We start from the raw sequence: 24,495 nt of genomic DNA, 5'->3' as shown, positions 1-24,495 counted from the left end.
TCTTTGTTCGTATAAATCTCAATTTATAAGATCTAGTAGTAAGAAGGAAGCATTCTTGTAGATACCCAAATAAATTATTTTGGTTTATGTATAAATTTTTGATAATAACATTATTTTTCAATATAATTAATAAGTAATTTCATGAAATATTTAACCTCATCTCATGGTGTAATCATTTGTAGCTGATAAAGAGTCTTTATTTGTTGGGAAAAAACAAACTCTGGATACAATTTGAAATGAAAATGCACAAATAAAGATGATATGGGAAACCGTTTAACCAAATGGAAGAAGTAACTGCATTTATTGAAAGCTTGGAATTAAAAAAAGTACAATATAAAGATGTTTGCGAAGCTTATGCATACATTGTTGGTTATTCTTGGAGAAACATACGGGAACATAAAAAAATTGAAAATCAAGAATCCATATCCACTCGACAAACAAAAGAAAATAAAAAAGGTGAACCTAAAGCAAGTAAAACTACAGCAAAATCAAAACAAATTTTATCACCAAATCGTGATTTTATTGATGGAAAAAGAGTTCCTCTTATTTGGGATGACGAGGAAATATCGTATTTGAAAAAAGGCATTGAAGAATTCGGATATGGAGCCTGGGCTAAGATACGCGATGAGTACGAAATATTTCAAACTAATGGAAGGACAGCAAAAGACATTTGTGACAAAGCCCGTAGTTACAGAAGATCAAATGAAAGTTTCCGCAAACATTGTGAAAAATATCCAAAAATAATATAAATTCAAAAATAATTTATATTATTAAATTTGGTTTTTTTAAAGTTTCATTGCCTAATAAAGGCAAACAACAGGAAAAATAACAACAACCAAATTTTAAATAAAAATCACATTTTCATTTTTGCTTAAGATAATGCTAACAAACATTGTCAATTTAAATTTGGATCCAAATGCGTGAAAATAGTGGGTTACATTATTGCAAAATGCAAACATTAATTCCTATTAGCTTACGCGATGAAAAGCTCCAGCTTATAGAAAGTTGCTATGGAAATGGTAAACAAATCTCTCAAGAATATACAGTTTATCAACAAGCAAATATTATTATACGAATTGATGAAGATCTTACCACCAACACTGATGACCACACTATAGTCACTCTTGGTGAACTCAAGCGCGCGCCTCAAGAAGGAATTACAACTCAACATGCATTGATTTCACATGTTTCAGGCGATGCACACAAATTTATTAGATCTATGGGACATCAGCCAACACATACATGGATTGAACGTGGATATAGTTTTGAGTATGAATCTATCACTATCAAAATTTTTGAAATTTTATCATGGCAAGAAGTCTCAATTGATCCAGACAACGTTGCTATTTCAATTGAGGGCTTTTCTCCGATTCAGGAGACAGCAACTAAGAGCCTTTGCAATCAAATCCAAAGCATCTACATGAACTTACTGTATGGTATTCAACCATTCACACCAGGAAATCAATTCATACGTTCTTAATATGGTATAATGTACTTTTTTCTTATGAAATAGGAGTCAAAAATATCTGAATAAAATAAATTATTTTATTACTTTTCTTATTCCAGAAACTTCTAAAGCCTAAGTGATCATTTTTAAATAATGTTACTTCCATCATTATATATTTATTTTTTTATTTCTTAACAACATTTAGCAAGCATCAATTTAAATGATTTATAAAAAAGTGCTCTTTTGAATTCGTTTACAACGAATTTCTGTTTCAAGAAAAAATTGTTAGTGATTTAGACAAATTTGTTATTTTACTCAATATAAGCTAAATGTGTATCACCTTTTCTTTCCAAATATCCATCTTCTACAAGTACATCTATCGATCTTTTAACTTCATCTGTCGAAGTCGGGAATAAGCACGCAATATCATTGATTGTTTTGTCTATCAGTTGCCTAATGTTCATCATTCGATTTGCTTTCATTATCCTTACGACTGCTGCTTTGACACATATGAACCTAGAAACGTCATTATTCTTAGGCTTGACTGCTTTAGGGCTCCAGTTGTCAGCGATCATGGCTTTCTTTTGTTGAAAGTTCATGTTAAATGAAATAATTTGATCACCATTTTCTTTCTTAGTTAATAAGAGGATCTTAGATGAAACAAGCGTTTTCAAAACAGACTCGAGATGTGATTTTGTGATGCCAATGGTATCGATTAATGAGTTAATTGGAATTTGTAAATTTCCATTTTCTTCAAAAAGATGCAATATATCATATTGTGGTATGGATGTAATGAGATCAGAGACACCAGCAGTGGTTTTAAGACGCATTTCAGTTGTGGCGAAGTAATGTGACCATTCAATTTTCTTACTTGGAAATCGCTTGGAAATAAGATTAGTGGCACTGCCCACTAAAGAATTGTATTCGCGAGGAAGTAAGAATTTGTTGGAAAAGTTCTTATTAGGCTTGAAAGATAAACATGTAAATATGTAAGAAAAGTTGGGAAGAGTTGGCTCAGTACATATACGAGTCTCATCTATGATTTGTCTAGCTTCTTTAAGATTTTCATCGAGAACAACGGCAGCTATTGAATCCAAAAATTTGGCTTCGTAGGAAATACCAATGGTAGACCGTGTAACAATACGGTAGAAAAGGTTACATGTATGAACTGATACAAATAAATCTCGTTCATAAACTAATGAAAGAAGACGAGATATATTTGATTGTGTGACCTTAGATTTGAATGCATTGCCACGTTTAAGATAGGTATCAACAATGTATGAAAGAGCAATAGGATACTTTTCTCCAAATTTAGCCGAGAATTTAGCTTTGTTTAATAGCTCCGATAGAACTTTATTTGTCACTTTTCTAAAAGTGACATCGTTTAAAAGATTTAAGAAATTTTCTTGAATTTGGAGTAATTGGAGCATCTTAAGAGCAAGGTTGCGAATAATAAGCTCTTTTTCGAGAGGAACAATGAAAGATTTTATGGTATTATTGAATATTTCAATAATTATTTTCTTTGTAGAATCAGTAGGATAAAAAGAAAGAGCAGAAAGGAGTAAAGCTTCTGATGGTGGTGGAGTTTTTAGAAATAGATCATTTCCATGGTAACTAAATATAATAGATTTGATCTTATCAAGATTAGGCTGAATTCCAATTTCATAAAAAGACTTACAAACAAATTCTTTGGCAGACGTACTTTCAAGAGAATTAACAATATGTGAGAGAACTGGAATTATTTTTGGATATAAATTTATGTCAAGCGATTTATATTTAGTAAAGACAGCTTGTATTTTGGGATATATTTGGTTTGTCATTATTTCGTAAAAATTTTTGGATCTGTCAGCAGTTGACGCATAATAAATTAATGAAATAAGAGAATGGAAAGATGTAAGATCAGCTGTCTGGTAGTTTTCGAAAAGAGATTCTAGGCTGGAAATTCCGCTGTCGATTACTTCGTTGATTTTTTGTGAAAATATATTATCAAAAAATAATTTGCAAAATATTGCTTGGATTGAACAAGTACTTGAAAGCTTTAAAAAACAGAATTTTCTCTTTTCAATGGTATTACAAATATGGGTAAAAACTGTTGATTTCTTTTGGATCAGCTTGAGGTATAACTCATATTGTGGAATTATATCTTTTGCTGATGATTTTATTTCATTATCTAGAAAATTACAAATAAACTCAAATAAATTCTCAAATGGTGAATCATAAGGATTTGAATTGGGTTGAATAATTTGAGGTTCGATTGTTGATAAATAATATACTGAATAAGAGACTGAAACATATTCATTTGGGGTTATTATGAAGTTAGGCAATGAAACTATATTGTGAATAAAGCTTTTCAGCCTTTCCAAGTGCTGCATTGACTTTTGAGATTCAAATTGCCAGTTTTATTGGGGTGGTCCGAAAATTGTAATTTTTTGGAAATGAGAAAGGCTTTATATATCTTAGATATAGAAAAGAATGCAAAGGGTGTGTAAAAACAACACGTACATGAGTAAGACATTCAAAAAATCTTGATTAAGAGAGATAATCGACTTCGCATTAAAATAACTTGAAGTAAATCTCTTTTTCTCACGAAAGAATCAAATGTACTACTTTACCATTCTAAATGTTGTTGGTTATTATTATTACGATACTTGTTTACTTGCAACAGTTTTCGATTTAGAATTTAAAAAAAAAAAACTTATAATCTTAACATTACACTCCAATTTTTCCTTATTAGTCTGACGTTTATGTCCATTTTTAATTTTAATTATATTTAGTAGATTCTCTTACATATTTGTAATAACATAATAACTTCAATAAAATATCATATTTATCGAATCAAACGATGTAATTGATACAGCACCATCCTTTAAATTTGTTATTATGATTTATCCTTACTTAGAAAAGTTGAAAAAAAACTCATTTGTTATTGTTGTTTTATCATTATTTTCGTAAACATCAGAAATTTTTGCTTTTGTTAGAAAATGTATTGAATTGTGAACTGTTCCACCGTTATCTGAAAATATCTATCAACGGCTGGTGATATTTCATTTTTTTCTGGCATGATTTCAAAAATTAACGTTTTTAAAAACTTTTCGAGTGGAAGAAGATTTTGACTCCACTTTTTGTTAAATATAAAAGGTGTTAATTCAATTATCATTTTACAACAAATACAAAATTGAATCGATTTCGGACACCAAAGCTGTTGGAACGTTGGTCTTAACTTGGCGTAAAGCAATGAAATGTCGGACAGATAAGTCGTAAAATAAACAAAAAGTATCGAGGAGACAAGATGACGAGTGGAGAATCTAAATGTACCTGCGGAAATATTCGTTTCATAGGAAAACAAGTTCCACCTGGTTGTACACCTCGAATTAATGCATATGAACGAAACTTGATCAGGGGTTATGGCGACGTATATTATGAAGTTAAACCAAATTCGATAACAATCAAATCTTTACCAAAAGCAGGCATAAGAACGAGATCTGAAACATGCTTCGATCTTATTTGTTTGAAATGCAGCTGTGAGTTCCTTTGCTGTTTTTCAAGATCTTTTATATTTATTGCTCCACATGAATCTTCTCGTCAAGAAGAAAGAAAAACAACCCTCATAAGGCCACTTTCTGCTTTTTCACCTGCCAAATTTGTACCTTATCTTCGGACACCAGCATCAACAATGAATCCAAAACCGAAAACACAAAATCCACCAGAAAAACGCGCTACACAAATTCCAGACGACTCAGATTTTGATATAATGTTTGGAAGGACAAGAGGAGCAATTGTTGGATCTTTTACTCCTCAATTAGCTGAGCTTCCAGAAGATCTTTTCACTTAGGACTCTTAAAAATAGAGTTGTTTCCGAAAAAAACAAAACAAACATTTAGAAAATAAATAGAAAAAATTATTTTAAAAAATTTTCGATCATCAACAACCACATGTAAAAACCGTTCGTTTGATTCAATTTACGAAGACATAACCGTAAAATCACTTGTTGTAATTTTACAACGAGGCATTTTTTGTCTGAAAAATGATCGAAGTAATAGAGTGCATTACAAAAAAGTGCCCAATCGTTTCTTTTTTTAAAATCGCGCCATAGAGAATACAAACCTGGAGGCACATGACAAATAGAGGAAAAATCATTTCAGAAACTGCTTCTCTTTTGTCACAGGTTAAAAGCTTAGAATTAAAGAGAGACACCATTCGCGAGCAAATTCAAAGATGTAAAGAAATTATTGAAAAACAAAAACATGAAGCATCAACACTCTCGTTATTAATTTCATCAACATCTGTTCCTCCATTAAAAGAAACCACAGAAAAAATTTCTTTTCTTAAACAACAGATTTCAAAACATCAAAAACTGCATGAAACATTACAAAATCAACTAAACGAACTTAGAAGAGCTACAGATGAAGCTATTTATTTACGAGACCAAAAAAAGGAATATGATAAATTATTAGCAGAATATAAAAATTTATCAAAGGAATATGACAAAGAAAAACAAAGAGAAAATGAGTTAAAAATTCAAAGCTCCAGACTATCTTCAGCAATTCTCAAGTTAGAACTCTCGAAAAAACAAATTGAAGCCAAATGCATTGAATATGAATCTTCCGAAAAAATTGACTTAAATTCTCTTCACAAAAAGAACCATTCACTGAGCGAACAAGCTAGACTTCTTAAAGCCAAACGTGAGCTATTCGAACAAGAAATTGAATTATCAAAACAAAATCTTCTGGTTTCCCGTGAAAAACGGCAAAAAGTCGAAGCTCTTATTGAAAAATCCAATTCCATTGATATTGATAGCCTTCGCGAACAGCTTTTAGATATGGCGTCAATAAATCTTGAATTGCATAAAATCGAACCGCTTGATAATAAAACATCCCAAAAAATGAAAGAAATCAAAAGCCTTGTTGATTCATGTGAATCTTTGATAAACTTTGCAGGATCTGTTGTTGATGTAATTTAACATATATACGTGTATTCCCTATTTTAATAAATGTTCTGTATTTACCCAATCAAATATAAAAAACTTTTTCTGAAATTAAGAAAGAAAATGTTTCCAAATTGAATCATCAAATTTTTTTTGATGAAATTGGAAACAAAATAAATCGAAATTATTTTAAAATACATCATACATTATTGTATTAAAATGTTTAAAATCGAAAGCTAAAACAAATTCTTAATGTTAATGCATGAATATCTTTTTTCAATTCAAAATCATTTTTTTCAATTGAATTTAATCGTCGTTCACAATTTCAAGTCGGGTCTTCCAGTGGCCATGGAAACTGATGGAGAAATCGAAGATTTCTGCAAAAACTGTGGAACATTTGGAAATATTTGTGAAGGTGGCCTCTGTAAACTATGTTATGATGAACAAATAGATGATTTATATAGAACATCAGATGATGATTCTATGTGCGAATTTGAAGATACACAGAATTATATAGATGAAGATTACAACCAAAAAGATGGTGATATTCAAAAAGAACTTCAAAAATCAAGACATCTTGTACAAGATATTGTAATTCCTTTCATTTACAATTCGTCAGACAGTATAATTTGTGCTGTTTGCATGGAAAATATAACAAAAGGCTCTAAAGCTGTAAGCCTTCCATGCGCACACATTTTTCATTCGGAATGCCTTGATCCGTGGCTACAAAAAAACAGTCACTGTCCAATTTGCAGGACTAATATTCTTGGCCACATCAATCCAGCATTCTGCACATAAAGATAGAACTTTTTTTATATAAAAATTCCTGTATTTTTCCTTCTTCTCAATTCCTTTTTTTAATTGTTTTAATCCAGAAACATGTTACTAACAAGGAAAATATTCAAATTATTTTTAGCATTCCTAATAAGTATCATTTTTTAACAAAAAAAAACTTTTTCATTTATATCAATTGCATCTTATCTTACGTTATTATTTTATATAAAATAATGCTTGCAATGTTATGTGTGAATGCGTATTTATATTAATTTAAGGTGAGTGATTTTTCATATGGTGTGTCGATATTTTATATCTAGTTGAGGTGTTCCTCATTATGTATTTGTTCTAATGCGAAAATTGAAATTTTATTAACTATAGTTAATTTATTAACAATACTATTTTGCAAAATACTCACTAGATAACAAAGGGTTATTGAAATATTTTTATTATAAAGAATTCCATCATTATTATAATTAGAATATTTTTTATCAGGAGACATATTAATGAATAGCTACCTCATACATCATGAATGCGCATTATCTAATTGATGTAATATCTTTTGATATATTAAAATTAATATTTAACAATGAATTACAAATTTGAAATGTGCTATATCAAATAGATTTCACAGAAATTGGTATATAAATATATTTCAATTTGGAACATTCAGCAAATGTAGAATCACCATTATTAACAGAAATAATTTTTAGCCTACCAAAAAAAGCATTTCTCATGTCGGTAAAGCATCATATTTATAATCATAGTTAAAATCAGTTGAATAGCTTATTGTGAGAATTTTAGTTGTATCATCAAATATTTGAAATGAATTCATAAATAACAATACAGTTAAAAAGGAAACAACTTGATTACAATTTTTGTGAGCTGCAAATGTTTTGTGATTAAATACTTAAATATAAAAACTTTTCATGAAAAATATTCTCTAAACTTAGAAAATTATGGCTCCAAGAGAGCTCTCTCAAACGTTTGGAATCTTAATCATTATAAAAATTTGACCATCGTTCATGAATTTTTTGAAAAAAAATAGGAAAAGAATTAAAAATATTCAAGAGATATGAACTATAATTCCTTGGTGAAACAATAGAACTATCAAATTGTTGAATTAAAGTTTTAAAATCAGAATTGAATAAATAAAATAAGAAGAAAAACAAGGCATCGAAAAAATGAGTGAATTTATAAAATATAAAACACTCTCTTGATCAACTTACAAAAAAGTGACACTCACTGCTATGAAACGGTTTGGCCGACCTTTGCTGTGAATGCTGAAAAACTACGAAGTTATTGCTCGCCCTCTCCCAACTGAAGCTGTTCCAAACCCAGCTGCCATCCGCGTTCAAGTTTTTGCTGCTGATGAAGTTATTGCAAAGTCAAAATTCTGGGGTGTTGCTCGTCGTATTGCCCGCCTCAAAAAATCACATGGCGAAATCCTTGCAGTTAAGCATGTCATTGAACCAGAACCAGAGCGTGTCAAGAATTATGGAATTTGGTTGACATATCGCTCAACAAATTCAATCAATAACATTTACAAAGAATTTCGTGACACAACAACAGAAGGTGCTGTCCTCCGTCTTTACCAAGAAATGGCCGGAACGCACAATGTTCAATCTAAAAACATCTCAATCATTCGTGTTAGCGAAATCAAAGATGAGGATGTTGTTCATCATAACCTTCGTATGTTCCTTAATAATAATGTTAAATTCCCAATCCTTAAGAAATCAATCCGTCCAGCTCATCCATCACAAAAGAAGATTCTTTCCAGCAAGCGCCCAACTGTTTGCGGCTTTTAAAATTTCTAAAATACCCAATAATTTATTATTATAAATTGCTTTATTTTTTTTAATGAATTTTGCAAATTTGATAATTTCATCATATTTTTTTGTTGTGATTTTTATCTTTTGGGAACAAGTTTTACTAAAGAACAACCCTAATTTCTTTTAAAACTTATCAGATTTCAACTAAAAATAAAATTTTTATAATCGTACGTTTACTTAACGTCTGCCTTTGCAGTTCTTCATTATAATAAAATGGAAAATATCGACTCTGAACAAATTCAGCAAATTCTTGATGAAAATTCAAATCTAATTAAATTGATACTTAAATGTCAGAACGAAAATCGTATAATGGATTCGATGCTATTTCAAGCACGCCTCAAAAATAATCTTCTTATTTTGGCTCCTTTTGCTAAAGCGCTAGAAGACAGTTCAGTTTCTCAAGGAATAGAACCTAGCAATTCAAGTGCAAAAACGTTATTATCCAAATTTGTTCAAGCTGTTAAAGAATCCGGCTTAAAAGATTTAAAACTTATTTCTACACTTACAGACATTCCAATAGAAAAAATAGTTCCATTAGCTCAAGCATACATAGCATTCTTAAAAAGGCAAAATTCATTTACTGAGGCACAACGACTTGAATATGAATTAACACTAAATGGCGCCGAACCTGCTGTTTAAAATAAAACATTTTATAAAGGAAGTACTATTATTATTTTATTTTTCGTTAATTTAAAATTTCGATCATATCAATGAGATCATACTTAAAATATTTAAAATACAATTACATTTAAAGATATTTTCTTTCCTTTGATAATATTCTAATTTATTTGATTTCTACAATGAGAAAAAACATTTTTCGAAATGTGTAATAATTCAATTTTGAAAGGTGAATTTGTAAATCATTGAATATTCTAATCAACGGGTTGCAACAAATCAAAGCAACTCAACACATGGAATCATGTCTTTCTCAATCATTTTTATCAACAGAATTTGATGGATATCGCTTGGTAGAAGGAGTTAGACATTTACTTCTTGGGAATCAAATCGAATCGTTAATGATTTTTTCAACATTAAATCCAGATTTTTTTGGTCCAATATTACATTCTCTTACAATTTCAAAAGCACCTGATTCTTTTGTGCCTGTTGAAAAAATGAAAAGTCCTGTTTTATTTCGATGGGTATGTGCATGCATTTTATCATATTTTGGTGTTAAACCAGACGTTGATATATTTTTTCTTGTGCAACCCAAATTTTATTCATCAAAATTAAGTTGTGCTATCAAACTTAAAGAAGCCATGAAAAATCCAAATCTAATGAAGAAAGAATTATTGAAACTAAAATGTGCGTCAAGTTTTTTAGAATTAAAAGAAAAATGTAATTCACTTTCCCAATGGATTTTACCATATATTCAATCAATATTTTTAAATTTAGGATTTAATCTTTTATTTTCACATTTTCGATTTAAAACATTTGATTTACTTTTAGATATTAGCCAAATCCCCATCAAAGATATTGAATCTGCAGATTTTGATTTTGTAGATGTTTATGAAATGCAAGATTTTTGTGGACAAGAATTTGGTTATAAATTTCCAATTATTTTCAGATACATACAGAGTTCCGTATATAGTCAATATTTATATCCAACTATTTCTAATTATCCAGAAAGAAGTTTCGGTTTAACATTGGTTCATACAACGTATTTTTTAAACGTTCACTTTCTCGATTCCACTTTTCAGTACTTTACAGAACTTTACGATAACGGTCAATATGAGGAAGCACTTAAATCATGTCCATTCCCAGATTTTCGACCATGGTTATTAGCTACTATATTAAAAGGGGAATATCCAACCATTCCATCTGATATTGAACAAATCAAATATATCAATCATTCTATCTGTAGTGATTTTATAGATAGTTTATTAAATGATCGAGATTTATTTTCGATTGTACATCAATCTACAGGTTATTTACCATCTCCCAAAGATTTCAAAGAACATTCATTACCATATATGTTTGAAAGTATCTTAAATTTTGAAACAGATGATATAGATTTAAAATATTCACCATTTAACTTAGTCAGTAGTAAAACGTATTATTCCATTCCTAATGATCAAAAAGTCATTGATTTTGATTTTATTCATTGTTATTTTTCAATTACATTATGTTTAAATTCATTAAGTTCGAGCTCACAAAAAGAGTTAGACACAATGCAAGAGCATTTAGAATGGTTTTTAGCGCATATCAAAGATCAAAAAATAATTGAAAAATTGATAATTGATTTATTTTCATTAATGTTTCTTCAACGTGATAACTCGTTCATTTGTACCATTGAATTTGCTTCCACTTTATTAAAAGTCATATTATGTTGTTGTAATGACGATAACCTTATGAAGTATTTACAATATGGACAAAAGAACATCAATTTAATCAATGCCACATGTGAAAACGGGACATTTAATGACTTAATGAAGTCTAAAGATTTCTCAGCAATAGTCACATCAGAGAGTGCTGAGATTGCGCTTTATATTGCAGGCTTATCATCTAATAACAAAATGTTTTATGACATATATCAAACAATCCAAAACTTTAAATTCAACAAAAACGAATTTAATTACAAAAATCAAAATCCGAAAATAACATTAGAAATATCATCTTCATTTTCAGGGCAAGAGAACTCATTAAAATATTTATTAAAACATACTGAAGATAAAACAATAAAAAAATTCATCAAAAATCGAATTCAAACTTATGATAATCCAATGTTAATAATTCCTAAAATTAATATTTCGAACGTAATCATCAAATTAAATTATTTACAAGGTAAAACTTGGAATGTTCCAACGTATCATAATGATATTAATTCGAAGAACTTGAAACGCTTTTGTAATTATCTTGATTCATTTATACCACATTCATTAACATCAGGGATTGGTCAAACGATAAAAGAAATCTTATTAAAAAACCCGATCAAAACAATTGAGTCATTACTTTATTCAAGTAACATAAAACAAGCGAAAATTATATCAAAGAATCTTCAAATTGATATCAACGAAATTATCTTTAAAAACAATAATTTTCCAGATGAAGTTATATTACATTTCTCGAAGAATTATCCACAAATTGCTTTAGCTTCATTATTTACTAAAACAACTTCATATGAAGGAGAAGAATTTATTCGAAGTTCATTATTTGAATTATTACGAGAAAGTGATTCATTTTTCATTAATAAGAAACGTGAAATTCAAAAGAATATATTATTAGGTAATCAAAAACAAATTATAAATTATACATTACCAACAATTAATAATGAAAATGGAGAAGAAATTATTGAGTTTAATGATTCTATTAAACAAGATGGAATACCTAAAAATGAGTTAATTAAACATATAAAAATATTAATGAAAATGAATCCATTAAATATTAATTTATTAAGTGATTTAAGTTTTCGATTTAATATTAAAGAATTCCAAAAAATCATTTTAGAAAATTTGAATAATATAAACATTATCCAAATCAAAGAACTATTTGATAAATGTTTAATATGTAATAAGAAAATTAATTTCTTATGTAAATTAATTAAAATTAATATACAGCCATTACCATTAGAAAACTCTTTTATGATATTAATTACAAAAAAGAATTATAAAATGACAAATAAATTTTATGAAATATTTGGTAAAGTTATACATTTAGAAGATATTATTAAAAAACATATTAATGATTTGACGAATAAAAATGAAAGTATTGAACCATTAATTGAACAATTTCCACATTTATTCTCAAGTATAATGAACACGATACCATCACAAAACAAAATACAAAAAGAAAACGAGAAAATTTTAAATGTAATTCCTGAAAATTGGATAACGATTCAATGTAAAAATGATAAAATTTATACATATATTAATTATATAACGAAAATTCAATCATTATTAAATAAGTTCCAATTCATTAATTGTGATCAATCAATATTAAATCATATTGAGAAAGTTATAATTAATTCGAATGATTTAACAGAATATCAAAAAATTTTAAGTTTAACAAAAGTTTGTTTTAAAGTATTCACATTATTTCGAGATCAAAATTTTTTAATTCATTTCTTATTCGATAATATTATTAATATAATAAAGAATACAAACATTGGCCAAAATGATGAATTTAAGTTTTATAATTATTTAAATTCATCGTTAAACATTTTAACCTTTTTTTATCAATATTTAACACAAAATGATTGTATAATGTTTCAAAAGATTGATTGGATATGTGATTTTTTATCTAATCAAATCTATTTAAAGTTTAACATATCATATTCATTTAATGAATTTGAGACTATAAAATTTGCAAAAAGATTTTCATTAATATGTATTCGACTTGATTTAATAAATCAATTTAGTTCATTAGTTGAGATATGGAATATAAACATTAATAAATATTTAGAGTTATATATATTAACACAATATGAATTATCTATTTTCGAAGATAATTCTGATTATATTCCGAATTATCTTGAGTTAACAAATGAAAAAGATATTAAACGACGAACTAAATTCTCTAAAAATGTAATAAATGTTTTATCGAAACAATTATTTTTCGATCCACAATTCATTACACAATTCATCGAAAAGTTTCCACCTACAAATGAAATGATTGGAAACACAAACAATAAAATAACAAACAAAAACAAAAATATGAATTATTATAAAAGTATGAGCTTATCATTACGTAATGATTTCTCACTTGATTATGAATTGTCAATAACATCTCCATCACCGATGGAGATTGCGCATAATTTATCGAAGTATCATCAATCGAATGTTAGTTCATTATATTCACGTGTTATCTTTTTATCAGAACAAAATTATGATTTCCCAATGTTACAAAAGAATTGTTTGACCGAATTCTTAAAGAATAAATCATCGCCTTCAATATCGATATCATATTATACTTCATTAAGTAAATTCGATATAGCGTTACAAATATTATTAAATAATAACTTCGAAATGCAAGAAACACTTTTCGAAAATGCATTGTTCCCTACTGCAATCGAATTCGATTGTTTAGTACGTCTTGAAAGACAATTCGAAACGCCGCCAAATTATAGTATAAAATATTTAAATAATTTGTTCGATTATACAAAAAAAAATGAAATGTATCATCTAAAGTTTCAAATAGCAAAGTTCTTTGGCCAAAATGATACTATTGCTGAAACTGCAATTCAACTTTATTCGAAACATTATTCAAACAAAAATAGTTTATCAATATTAGATACTGCTGAAGTTCATATTGTAAATGAATTAAATGACCGAAAAAATAAGAAAAAAAATACACCAGAAATATTATCAACTGATAAATTAAAGAAATATTTGGATGGAATTACTCATCAAAGAAAATTTTGCATGTTTTTGTTAGAAAAAAATATTGAAGGAATTTCGGACCTTTCTGTGTTTAAAGGAAAATCTTCAATAGAATCAATGATAGTTCTAATGTTCAAAGAAAAAGCTTTCGATATAGCAATTCAATTCATGCACGACTATCAAATGAACCCGAAAAGAATCGCTGGCAAAGTTTGCGATAATTTAATTTGTGAACAAAATGATTTCAAAGTGACGTATTTGAAAGGTTTAGCAAAAAAGTGCGATAAGGAGACGTTTGAAATAATGTTTAATGCTATAATTAATAGATTAATTTGGAATTTTAAGGATATTAATACAGCTTACTTCTTGGTGAAAAATTTAGATATGGATTTGAGCTTTCAATGTAAGCTTTACTTACAATTGGGTTATTATAATGAGGCAGCTCAATTAGCTTTCACAAATAATTTCGTGGATTTGGTGCCTTTGATTGGAAATTGTTCAAAGGTTACATTAAACCATTCATTATGTTCAAAATGTGAAAAATTTATGGAAAATTTACAAACAAAATAATAATAAAAAATATATTTTATGTTTTTTTAAATTAATTTTTATTATCAAAAAACATTTTTTTTTTAATGAAATAATTATTTTCAGATGCATAAATGAATTGTTTTGTATGTTCTTCATAATTCAGTCAAATATTTGACTGTTTTACAAAAAATGTCAAAAATATAATGTCACTTTTTATGGAGGGGTGGCCCTGTTTTAACGTTCGTCATCAGCGGTTAGACGTGGCTCGACCTTTCTGCAAATGCCTCAAAAGAGAAGGAACTGTGGACGTTCTAAGATGAATGCTGGCCGTAAGAAGATTGTTAACTGCATGAACTGCGGCCGTATGGTACCACGTGATAAGGCTATCAAACGTTTCTTGGTCAAGAATATGGTTGATAGCTCATCTGCTAAAGATGTTATGGATGCTTCTATCTATAAGGAATATGAATTCCCAAAGACATACCAAAAGTGCTTCTACTGTGTTTCATGCGCTTGCCATCGTCGTATTGTTCGTGTTCGTAATGCCAACCTTCGTCATGTTCGTGTTCCATTATTCTTGAAGCAACAACGTGAACGCGCTGAAGCTCGTCAACAAAAACAAGAATAAACCATTTGATTTTTCTATTCATAATTTTGGATTCAAAAAATTTAATTACTAACAACATTTTTTCTTTTAAAATCAGCATTCTTTAACTTTAGTCTAATTTTTAATAATGCTTAATCTATTATGAAATAGATTAAATTTCATTATATACACAAATGTATTTGAAAGGAATTTTGTCAATCAAACAATTTACTTAATTTAAGTGAGAAGTTTTTGGATTACTAGGCTAATATGAAAAATTTATGTATGGGATGAATTTCTTGTGAAAAATGTTTTGGCGATGGCGCCATATTGAGAACGTTTATTCGCTTTATACACAAAAAGTTTTCGGAGTAGCCACGGTTTTCCAAAAAATCCTATTCAATTATCTCGCTTTTTGAATATAGCAAAATTTTAGATGGAAGAAAAAGAGAAAAAGGAACGGCTTATCCAACAAATCAAACAAATGAGAGCAGAACAAGCCGAAATATATGAAACAATATCTCTTCTTAGACAAAAAAAGCAAACATTATTGTCTGAAAAAGAAATTTTTACCCAAGCAATTAAATCAAAAAAAGTAAAAATACCAAATGACACAGCGTGTAAGCAACTACTTTTGTTGAAAAAAAATTATGATGAAGAAAAAGAATTATCAGCATCATTGATAAAAGAATTCCAAGAATTAGGTAAAATGCAATCAAACCGTGAGCATGAAATCGAAACTGAATCAAGAGAGATATCACAAAATTTAAGAGCGCGCCTTGAATCATACTTATCTACAGAATCTGAACTTAAGATGAAATTCAGACAAAGAGCAGCACAGCTAATGACAAAACTTATAACTCTTTCTGGGAACGTTGAAACGTGCAGTTCTATACAGAATTACTTATCTCAATGTTCAAAGATCTCTCTTGAAATCGCTAAATGCCAAAAAGACATTAGGGGACTTATCTCAAGGTCAGAGAAGCTTCAAACAGCAATTAAATATCCAGATGTAACACTTATGCCCAAATTTTCAACATATTTTCCTCTTGCTCCAAATGGACCAAAGGTTGCTGTTCAAAGGAGGATTTCATATACTGCAAAAGCAAGACTAAGTTTTATGAGCAATTAAAATAAAATAATAAATGTGATGAATTCAATAAATTTTTTTAAAACTTTTGTTTCCAAATAAATCCACATTTGGTTTTTTTCTTGCCAATAAATTATGAAAAATATAAAAGAGCAGAAAAAATTTTAATTTTAAACATTAATTTCACATAACATTTCGCTGATTAAAGCAATATGATAAATCCACAAAAACCGAATACAGAAACAAAACCTGATGCTCGTCCTACCAGAATTCGTCCTCCTTATTCCTTTCGCATCTATGAATCATACGATTCAAAAGAACGGATCGCAAAAAAATTTGAATTACAATCACATAATAATTTCAAAATACAATTTCCACAAGATTTCCCACGGGACAACGGTCGTCTTCAATTTCAGCAAGCTAAATTCCAATTTTCAATTCCAAGAACACTTGTTCCAAAAAACGATTTCACATCTAATCAAAGACATCATGTCTCACCTAATATCTTCTCATCATACTTAGAGAAGGCTGTCTCTGCCAATTTTAATCTTAGTGAGTTTGATAACGATGCCATCAAACTTATTTTTGATTTTGTTGAATATTGGATTAAACTTGTAATTCAAAAAGCTACTCAAAATGCACGATATCGCATCAACTACTACTCCCCACCATATCCATCACAAAGCGGCCCATGTCGTTCATTACGAAATTCTCCGAAAGCATCACATCGATTTCTGGAATTTGAGAAACGCCATACAAACGCAGAGGCCATAAAGCTATTAAGTCGAAATGAAGATCCTAACAATCCTATTGTGAGGTCTCATAAGATCAATGATAATTCGAATTATGATAAATCATTTCATGAATTTTACAACCAATGTAAAATGTTTCCTCAAATCAAAAGTAAACTGCAAGACATATTCAATGCGCGTATTCACATGCTTGGACTTGAACATAAGGAAAACAAATTTAATCAGGAGGTTGTACTACCTACTGAACCACCACTACAATATCTCGCCGGAATTGATGAAAACGAAAAAATAAGAAGGGAAAGAATTGTAATACAGTATAGAGATATCGTAACGGCATTCGAATCGGTTTTCAAGAATTATAGACTCGAAATTTACACCCAAATGGAAATATTTGTGAAGTCTGCTGACTTTTGCGTAAAATCACAAAAACAAAGGCAACAACAGCAACAGCAACAAATGAATGCTGGTTCACCAAATATGCAAAATGAACAAATGCAGAGAATGATGTGATTTATTAATAAAATTTCAACTAATGGAACGATAGGATTTTGAATGCTTTTTGTTGCGAAATGCTCAGAAATGTTTATCGTTTTGTAATTTTTGATGTGAACTTTTATATATTTATAGGATATTATGGACATAATTGTGATTTAAAAAGCTTTTTATATGATCAAGATAATGTTTTCATACATTATTTAATAAATGGTAATAAATAGATAACATTGAAAAACAAAAATCTCGTTATATATATAAACTTATTTATAATATATTATATCTATAAGATAAGCATGTGCTGAAAATAAAATAATCATGTTTTTTCATAATGATAATTACTCTTGGGAAGAAAGACAAAAAAAGGTTCCCTAGGATTTGAAAGTGCAATTTAAAATTGAATGAAATAGTATTATAAACTATTTAATAATTTATCGTTTTATACAAGCAAAAAGTGGTAAAAAGACAATGCTTGTTGAAGATGATAAAATTACATTTAGAGTTGTAACAATTGGAGATTCATCCGTCGGCAAAACATGCATCATAAATCGCTTCATTAATAATAAGTTCCAAGCTGATCAGCAGAATACTGTTGGCGCTGCAATGGAATCTTTTAATGAAGAAAGAAATGGAAAGAAAATAGAAATCCAAATATGGGATACTGCTGGACAAGAGCAGTATAAAAGCCTTGGTGCTGTTTATTATAGAGGTGCTGCTGCTGTTATATTTGTTTTTGACTTGTCAAACTACCAAAGCTTTAAAAACCTTGATGAATGGTTAAACTCTTTCCAACAAGCAGGGAGTGACAAAGCAAGTTTCTTTTTGGTAGGAAATAAATCTGATCTTGATATCGAAGTTCCAGAGAAAGATATTAACGATTGGGCAAATGAGCACAACTGTCATTACTTTTCCACATCTGCCAAGACTGGAGAAAATATCAATAAGTTATATGAAAAAATTGTTGATGTATTATTTGAATCAAGTATCCAAGAGCTTCCTGAAGTTCAGAACATACTTCGTACCGAAACTACAACTGAACACAAAGAAAAAAAGTCTTGCTGTTAAACAAGATTCTTTTTTTAAACAATAGGAACATAATTAACCAATTATTTTTTAATTCACTTCTACTGTGAATATCTCTTCATTTTTTTCTTCGCTTTCATTTTTATGATTTTAAAATGAACTCCTATAATTTCATATTACTAGCTTCAAAATTACAGCGAAATATATATAAGTTATATCATAGCTCATTAAATACTAAAATAATATTTATTGTTATGATGCTTTAATATAAGCAGACGACCTTTTTTTTTGAAGACCGTTTGTACAACACCTAAAAATTTTCCAAAATTTTGTTCCAGAAACGATAAATGCATTTAAATGGACAACGATCAATTTATTTTCCCCAAAATTTTGACTAGCCACCGTTTTTTGTGACAGTAACCGTCCGGATAAAGAAAACAAAATGTCGCGAGCTTCAATTCTCAACATCGTTCATCAGACAATAAATGGAAATAGAGACGAAATCGATTTCGCTGCCGGCTTTATGTTAGTGGATCATCTAAACCAAGCTAACAACCAACAAGATTTTTCCATTTTTCAAGAAATTATTAAGATCGCTAGAGAAGGAAATAGACAAAAGAAGATTAACTGCATTGCTCTTATAGACATGTTATTTAAGAACGGAAACCGTAATTTAATTCAGATACTTCAAACTCCAAATGCAATTTTTGGACTTTCAGATGAACAAATCGTTAATGATCCCGAAGTACATACCTTACTTTGTCGTGACGTACAGTCGTGGGTTGATATTTGCAAACAACAAGGAGGAGTTCGCCCAGAATTTATTGATTGGCAAACTAGGCTCTATTCCTTTAAATATACCTATGTAATGACACAAGAAATCGCCAACAAGTTTGGGCAAGACTTTGCCATTTCCTTTGAGCTTCTTAATGCTTTTACAGATTCCATCATTTCAGCATCACATCAAGATCTTGGACCTAACTTTCATACCATCCAAGAGATTCTTCCCAACGTCAATGAAATCCATCAACGTCTCAAAGAATTAAAGCCGTCTATGAAAGATGAATATGCACGAGAAGTTATAGATTTCCTTATCGAATATTGTCTTCTTTGTAAGCAATCTTATAATGACTATCGCCAAATAGGTGAATTTGATGAGAGTCTTCTTCGTGGAATGGAACATCGTGGAATTCCAAGGCGTCACTCACCACCGCCACAACAACAAATGCCACAGCAGTACCCAGGAATGCAATCATATCAACCACCCGGCTCAGGAAGCGCATCATACCCACAGTACCCCGCAGCCCCACCAGTGTACCCGCCGGGGTCAGGAACTTCACCCGGGTACCCCAATGGGTCAGGAAGTCACCAAGCGCCACAGCCTCAGCCTCAGCCGCAGCCGGTCGATCCGCAAGCTCCAATGTATCCTCCTCCTATGTACCCACCACCACAGTTCCCGCAATTCATGCAATCGGGTGCGCAATCACAGCCACCTCAACAGCAACAGCCGCAGCAGCCACCACAGCCTAAGGCTTATGTGGGCGCACAGCCAATGAAACAAGCAGAGCCAAAGCCGCAGCCTCAGCCTCCACAACATCAAGCACAACAGCCACAATACCCTGGAATGGGCCAGCAGCAGCCACAACAATATGGCAATTATCAACCACAACAATCGCAGCCAGCATATAATGGTTATCAGTCACAACAAGCTCCAAAGCCACAGCCACAACAACCACAACAACCATCATACAATAGTTACCAGCCGCAGCAACCACAGCCTCCAAAGCCACAGCCACAGCCGCAGCCATCATACAACAACTACCAACCACAGCCACAACAGCCAGCATATAATAATTATCAGCCACAGCAGCCACAGCAGCAACAGCAACAAGCTTATGCGCAGTACCTCGGAACAAATCAGTATACCGCGAATCAGTACTTTTAGTGAGTGAATAAACCTCAAAATTGAATTCATTTCGCTCTGTTTGTAATACATTTATTCACAAGTTACGTGTTATCGAACGCAATTTTCTTTTTGAAGACTTCGATGTCGAATTTGCAGTCGCGATGCAAATCAGGAACGTGCCCCCTGACAAACTTTTCGAACTCTTCGAAAGGAACTAACTTCTGGTGGCCAAACCTTGGCGACAAGATGATTTTCCCATTAAATCGAAAGACGACAAAAAAAGAATTATCTTTTTTCAAAACTTCGATGACTAAGTAAGAGCCAAATGGCGGCCACATACCATTGATATACCCTAAATACCCTAATGCAGCATTCAAATTACCATCGTGCGCTGACCAATGGATGAATCTCACCGTTGAGTTGCCGTTTATCCGATTCAAAATGTGGTTCAAAATCTCTGACATTGAAAATCCAAACGATAGAGGATAAACGGTTTCATCGGCGTTGGCTTGTTGCGCTTCTTGAGCCTTAACTCGCTGGATGTCAATGATATAATCCCTGTTAATAGGACGAGGTAATTTCATGTCCTCACAAAAAACAGGAACTGTAGCATCTAAATTAAATCGCCATGTCGACCCAAGAATTTTTGATGCTTGCGACATCATTGCTTTATCTTCATCGGAAAAGTTGACTTTGGACTTAGCTTTTGACATCTTTTCACCAAGGTTGGGACATAAATTCTCAGGATTTCGCCATTGATCAAAATCATGATCTGCTGTTTCAATGTAAACTTTTTTGTGGTTTGGATAAAGGCCATCAATAAAATTCATCTGTGAGTTCAAAGTCCTATGAGTCCATGTGGTACGAAAAAGAATAACAGGTCTTTTATATGTGGAAGGAATGAATTTGAGCTGATTAACATATATTGATCGAAAATAGGAGCCAAGCTTACGCAATCCTTCGGCACCAGTTTCAATAAGCTGACCAATAATGCAATTTCCAAGTGAAACTGATTTTCCATAACCAATATTAATTTTAATTGGAAAATCATGTAAATAACTGTAAGATCGGAGGTTTTTGTTATAACATTTCCATACGTTTGATACATTTTTTGGTATGTGAAGAGAAGTCCTTGCTCCATGACGCGTGATAACATGAACTTGTATCAAATTAGTGCTTTCAATTTCTTCATATGGTGGATAAGGGGGCTCACATAATGGGTCAACAATTTTCATTGTTATACCCATGAGCAAAAAAAGCATGTTGTATTTTTAGTATTACAATGAGAAGCTTTCCTTCATTTTAACGGCCGCCTATCAACACATTTTTTGAATCTGTTTTGATCATATTAAATATAAAGTTCACAAAAACTGGCAATTTGATTCATAATGATTGGTTTATTGTTAAATTTAACAATAAAAATTTTCGATTTCACACGATTACTTAATTAAGCAACAAAACATACTTCTTTGTGATCCGATTTCTTATTGTTGTTCTCTTGTTTACAATTTGTTTTTGATTTTTTAATTACCATCCGAATAATTGTTTCAAAAATTTCTTGAACATTTATATAATATTTTGCTGAGATTTCAAAGAACTTGGCACCGAGTTTTTTGGCAAGTTCTTCCCCTTGAGATTTGCTAACTTGTCGATCTTGAAGATCAATTTTATTGCCGCATAAAAGAATCGGCACATCCGGAGATCCTTTTGCTTCAGTTATTGTTTTGTAATACATTTCTATTTCTTCAAAAGAAGAAAAGTCATTTATTGAGTACATTAATATAAAACCATCTCCATCTTTGATATAGGGATTCCTCGAAGAATGCGTGAGTTCTGATTGGCCTGGTAATACAATAGCTTCAAAAAATATTTCTTCATTATCAATTTTAATTTTACAGTATATGGAAGTTTCAATATATGGATCGTAATCATCAACAAAAGTTCTTTATAGAACATTAAAGTTGTTGACATTTTACCAACGCCTCCATTTCCAAGTAAAACAATTTTAATTTTGTTGTTTGTTTCCATGTAACAATTTCAAAAGACGATGAATAAACTATTGAAAAAACTTTGAAAAAGTTGTATGACAAACCCTCCCAGAATCACTTTTTCATGGACTAACGGTTGGACCACTTAACAAATGGATTTCTTGGTGGTAGGAGCAATCCTCACAACAATGATTCCATACCTATTTTATGCATGGGCGTTTAAGTACACTGAAACGTTACCAAAATTTTTGAATCAAAAAAGGTTTATCAGGATATCCCAATTTTTTAAGCTTCTCGATGTTGCATTTTCACTACCAATAATGTATAGGTCTGGCATAAATAGTGCAGGCGCTTGCATTGGCTTGCCAATGATATTTATTGGACAATACTTAAATGAACTCGTTTACACAGTTTTGGGAGACGCCGGTGTTTACTATGGACTTGAAATGAAGGTTGTGAAACCTCGTTGGATTGGTGGGTTCCCATTCACAATTGGTGATCCACAATATAAAGGATCAATAATGACTGTTATTGGCATTTACTTCTGTGTTCAATCTACAAAAGATGTATTAGAAATTACTATTGCTTGGATAGTTTCTTACTTCTTTATAGTATGTGTTGAAAACTCACCGAGTTCTTTACAAAGGAAAAAGACAAAATAAACATCTCATCACAGTTTTTTTAAACACAGTCTGTCAATTTTAACTAAAAGTACAGTTATCTTTCACAGAATTTCAATCCATTTTTTAGTGAAAAAATTACAGTATTACTGGTTTAAAAAAATTATTATGTATATGTTCCTTTGTTTCCAATCTTTATTGTTCTAAATCTTTTCCTTTTTTTACAAAAGCCAATTCGGATGAAATTATTGTTATTTGTCTATAAAGAAATTTTAATGTTTTTTACATTTTTAATCATTACAAGGTCAAATGAGTTTCTTTTCTAAAGATTACATATGAATAAAAATTATTATTACTATCTATTTATAACAATTTATTTCTGTTTAGGATTTTCCAACTGTATTAAACCAATTGGAGTTATCCTACATGTTTGTATTAAGAACTCTCTTACCATACAAGCGAACATTTTTTCATCTTCTTTATGAACTTTAAGTTGCTTGATGAAATCCAAGTAAACCAGCGAATTCTGTTCATTCAAAATTGAGCAAAGCGATTCAAAGATTTCAAGGTCAATTCTTAAGTCCGATACCGAATTCAACATCAATACATTTAACAACTTTACCAGTGAATTGAAAGAACTTGAATGCAGCATATCAAAAAGTGAGTTCAAAACCGCCAATACGAAACTTCTTCTATACGAACAATTAAATTCATCGATTTGTTGCTTATCGAATTTTCTTATCATACACATTATACATGAAATTGCAGCTTCATTATTATCGCTTTTCAAACTTTCAATTCCGCCTAAAATTGATTTACAAATTTGTTGTATGCAAATTATTCCAACATTAAATTTCGAGATCATTTCAAAGTAATCAGTTTCCAAGTCATTGTTATTACTGATATAAGGCAATATAATATCACTAACAATGTTTGGGAGGAATTCTTCGAATTTTTGATGAGCATTTCTTAAAGCAGCGATTAAAAAAAATGATTTCGTAAACAAATGCGGACATTCTTTAATCATTTCAAGGATTCTTTTTATTATGATTTGTATCATTTCATATTGCGACTCACAAAAACCAATCGAAAGAATCAGAAATAAATAATTCACAAACTCTTCATTATGAAATAAAGGATCGAATACGATTAATGATATATCAAGAATTTGTTGCCATAAATATTTAAATATTTCACCAGAACATTTCGTTTCTG

The 24,495-nt window shown here is 30.3% G+C and overlaps 12 protein-coding genes across 12 annotated transcripts; 10 read left to right on the top strand and 2 right to left on the bottom strand.

Moving 5' to 3' along the window:
* Window positions 1-949: 949 nt before the first annotated feature.
* On the top strand, window positions 950-1,480 carry GO595_008644 (uncharacterized protein; the record flags this gene model as incomplete). Its single annotated transcript, XM_067922241.1, has 1 exon — window positions 950-1,480. One exon carries the CDS (start codon window positions 950-952, stop codon window positions 1,478-1,480), a length of 531 nt encoding a protein of 176 aa, XP_067771410.1.
* Window positions 1,481-1,758: 278 nt separating this feature from the next.
* On the bottom strand, window positions 1,759-3,267 carry GO595_008643 (Cullin-domain-containing protein; the record flags this gene model as incomplete). The annotated part of the gene is made up of 1 exon (XM_067922240.1): window positions 1,759-3,267. One exon carries the CDS (start codon window positions 3,265-3,267, stop codon window positions 1,759-1,761), a length of 1,509 nt encoding a protein of 502 aa, XP_067771409.1.
* A 1,469-nt stretch (window positions 3,268-4,736) lies between these two features.
* On the top strand, window positions 4,737-5,279 carry GO595_008642 (uncharacterized protein; the record flags this gene model as incomplete). The annotated part of the gene is made up of 1 exon (XM_067922239.1): window positions 4,737-5,279. The coding sequence occupies one exon, from the start codon at window positions 4,737-4,739 to the stop codon at window positions 5,277-5,279; it is 543 nt and encodes a 180-aa protein (XP_067771408.1).
* Window positions 5,280-5,561: 282 nt separating this feature from the next.
* GO595_008641 (uncharacterized protein) lies at window positions 5,562-6,407 on the top strand (the record flags this gene model as incomplete). The annotated part of the gene is made up of 1 exon (XM_067922238.1): window positions 5,562-6,407. One exon carries the CDS (start codon window positions 5,562-5,564, stop codon window positions 6,405-6,407), a length of 846 nt encoding a protein of 281 aa, XP_067771407.1.
* Window positions 6,408-8,425: 2,018 nt separating this feature from the next.
* On the top strand, window positions 8,426-8,953 carry GO595_008640 (ribosomal protein L18ae; the record flags this gene model as incomplete). Its single annotated transcript, XM_067922237.1, has 1 exon — window positions 8,426-8,953. One exon carries the CDS (start codon window positions 8,426-8,428, stop codon window positions 8,951-8,953), a length of 528 nt encoding a protein of 175 aa, XP_067771406.1.
* A 6,150-nt stretch (window positions 8,954-15,103) lies between these two features.
* On the top strand, window positions 15,104-15,451 carry GO595_008639 (40S ribosomal protein S26; the record flags this gene model as incomplete). Its single annotated transcript, XM_067922236.1, has 1 exon — window positions 15,104-15,451. One exon carries the CDS (start codon window positions 15,104-15,106, stop codon window positions 15,449-15,451), a length of 348 nt encoding a protein of 115 aa, XP_067771405.1.
* A 394-nt stretch (window positions 15,452-15,845) lies between these two features.
* On the top strand, window positions 15,846-16,541 carry GO595_008638 (uncharacterized protein; the record flags this gene model as incomplete). The annotated part of the gene is made up of 1 exon (XM_067922234.1): window positions 15,846-16,541. One exon carries the CDS (start codon window positions 15,846-15,848, stop codon window positions 16,539-16,541), a length of 696 nt encoding a protein of 231 aa, XP_067771404.1.
* A 170-nt stretch (window positions 16,542-16,711) lies between these two features.
* GO595_008637 (uncharacterized protein) lies at window positions 16,712-17,761 on the top strand (the record flags this gene model as incomplete). Its single annotated transcript, XM_067922233.1, has 1 exon — window positions 16,712-17,761. The coding sequence occupies one exon, from the start codon at window positions 16,712-16,714 to the stop codon at window positions 17,759-17,761; it is 1,050 nt and encodes a 349-aa protein (XP_067771403.1).
* Window positions 17,762-18,211: 450 nt separating this feature from the next.
* On the top strand, window positions 18,212-18,808 carry GO595_008636 (small GTP-binding protein; the record flags this gene model as incomplete). The annotated part of the gene is made up of 1 exon (XM_067922232.1): window positions 18,212-18,808. The coding sequence occupies one exon, from the start codon at window positions 18,212-18,214 to the stop codon at window positions 18,806-18,808; it is 597 nt and encodes a 198-aa protein (XP_067771402.1).
* A 400-nt stretch (window positions 18,809-19,208) lies between these two features.
* Window positions 19,209-20,711, top strand: GO595_008635 (uncharacterized protein; the record flags this gene model as incomplete). Its single annotated transcript, XM_067922231.1, has 1 exon — window positions 19,209-20,711. The coding sequence occupies one exon, from the start codon at window positions 19,209-19,211 to the stop codon at window positions 20,709-20,711; it is 1,503 nt and encodes a 500-aa protein (XP_067771401.1).
* Window positions 20,712-20,773: 62 nt separating this feature from the next.
* Window positions 20,774-21,919, bottom strand: GO595_008634 (histidine acid phosphatase; the record flags this gene model as incomplete). The annotated part of the gene is made up of 1 exon (XM_067922230.1): window positions 20,774-21,919. One exon carries the CDS (start codon window positions 21,917-21,919, stop codon window positions 20,774-20,776), a length of 1,146 nt encoding a protein of 381 aa, XP_067771400.1.
* An 893-nt stretch (window positions 21,920-22,812) lies between these two features.
* GO595_008633 (phosphatidyl-N-methylethanolamine N-methyltransferase) lies at window positions 22,813-23,322 on the top strand (the record flags this gene model as incomplete). Its single annotated transcript, XM_067922229.1, has 1 exon — window positions 22,813-23,322. The coding sequence occupies one exon, from the start codon at window positions 22,813-22,815 to the stop codon at window positions 23,320-23,322; it is 510 nt and encodes a 169-aa protein (XP_067771399.1).
* Window positions 23,323-24,495: the final 1,173 nt, after the last annotated feature.

Source organism: Histomonas meleagridis (genome assembly GCF_020186115.1).
Source record: "Histomonas meleagridis strain 2922-C6/04-10x chromosome Unknown contig_68, whole genome shotgun sequence".
Classification (NCBI taxonomy): Eukaryota; Parabasalia; order Tritrichomonadida; family Dientamoebidae; genus Histomonas; species Histomonas meleagridis.
This window is presented reverse-complemented; position numbering and strand designations above follow the sequence as displayed.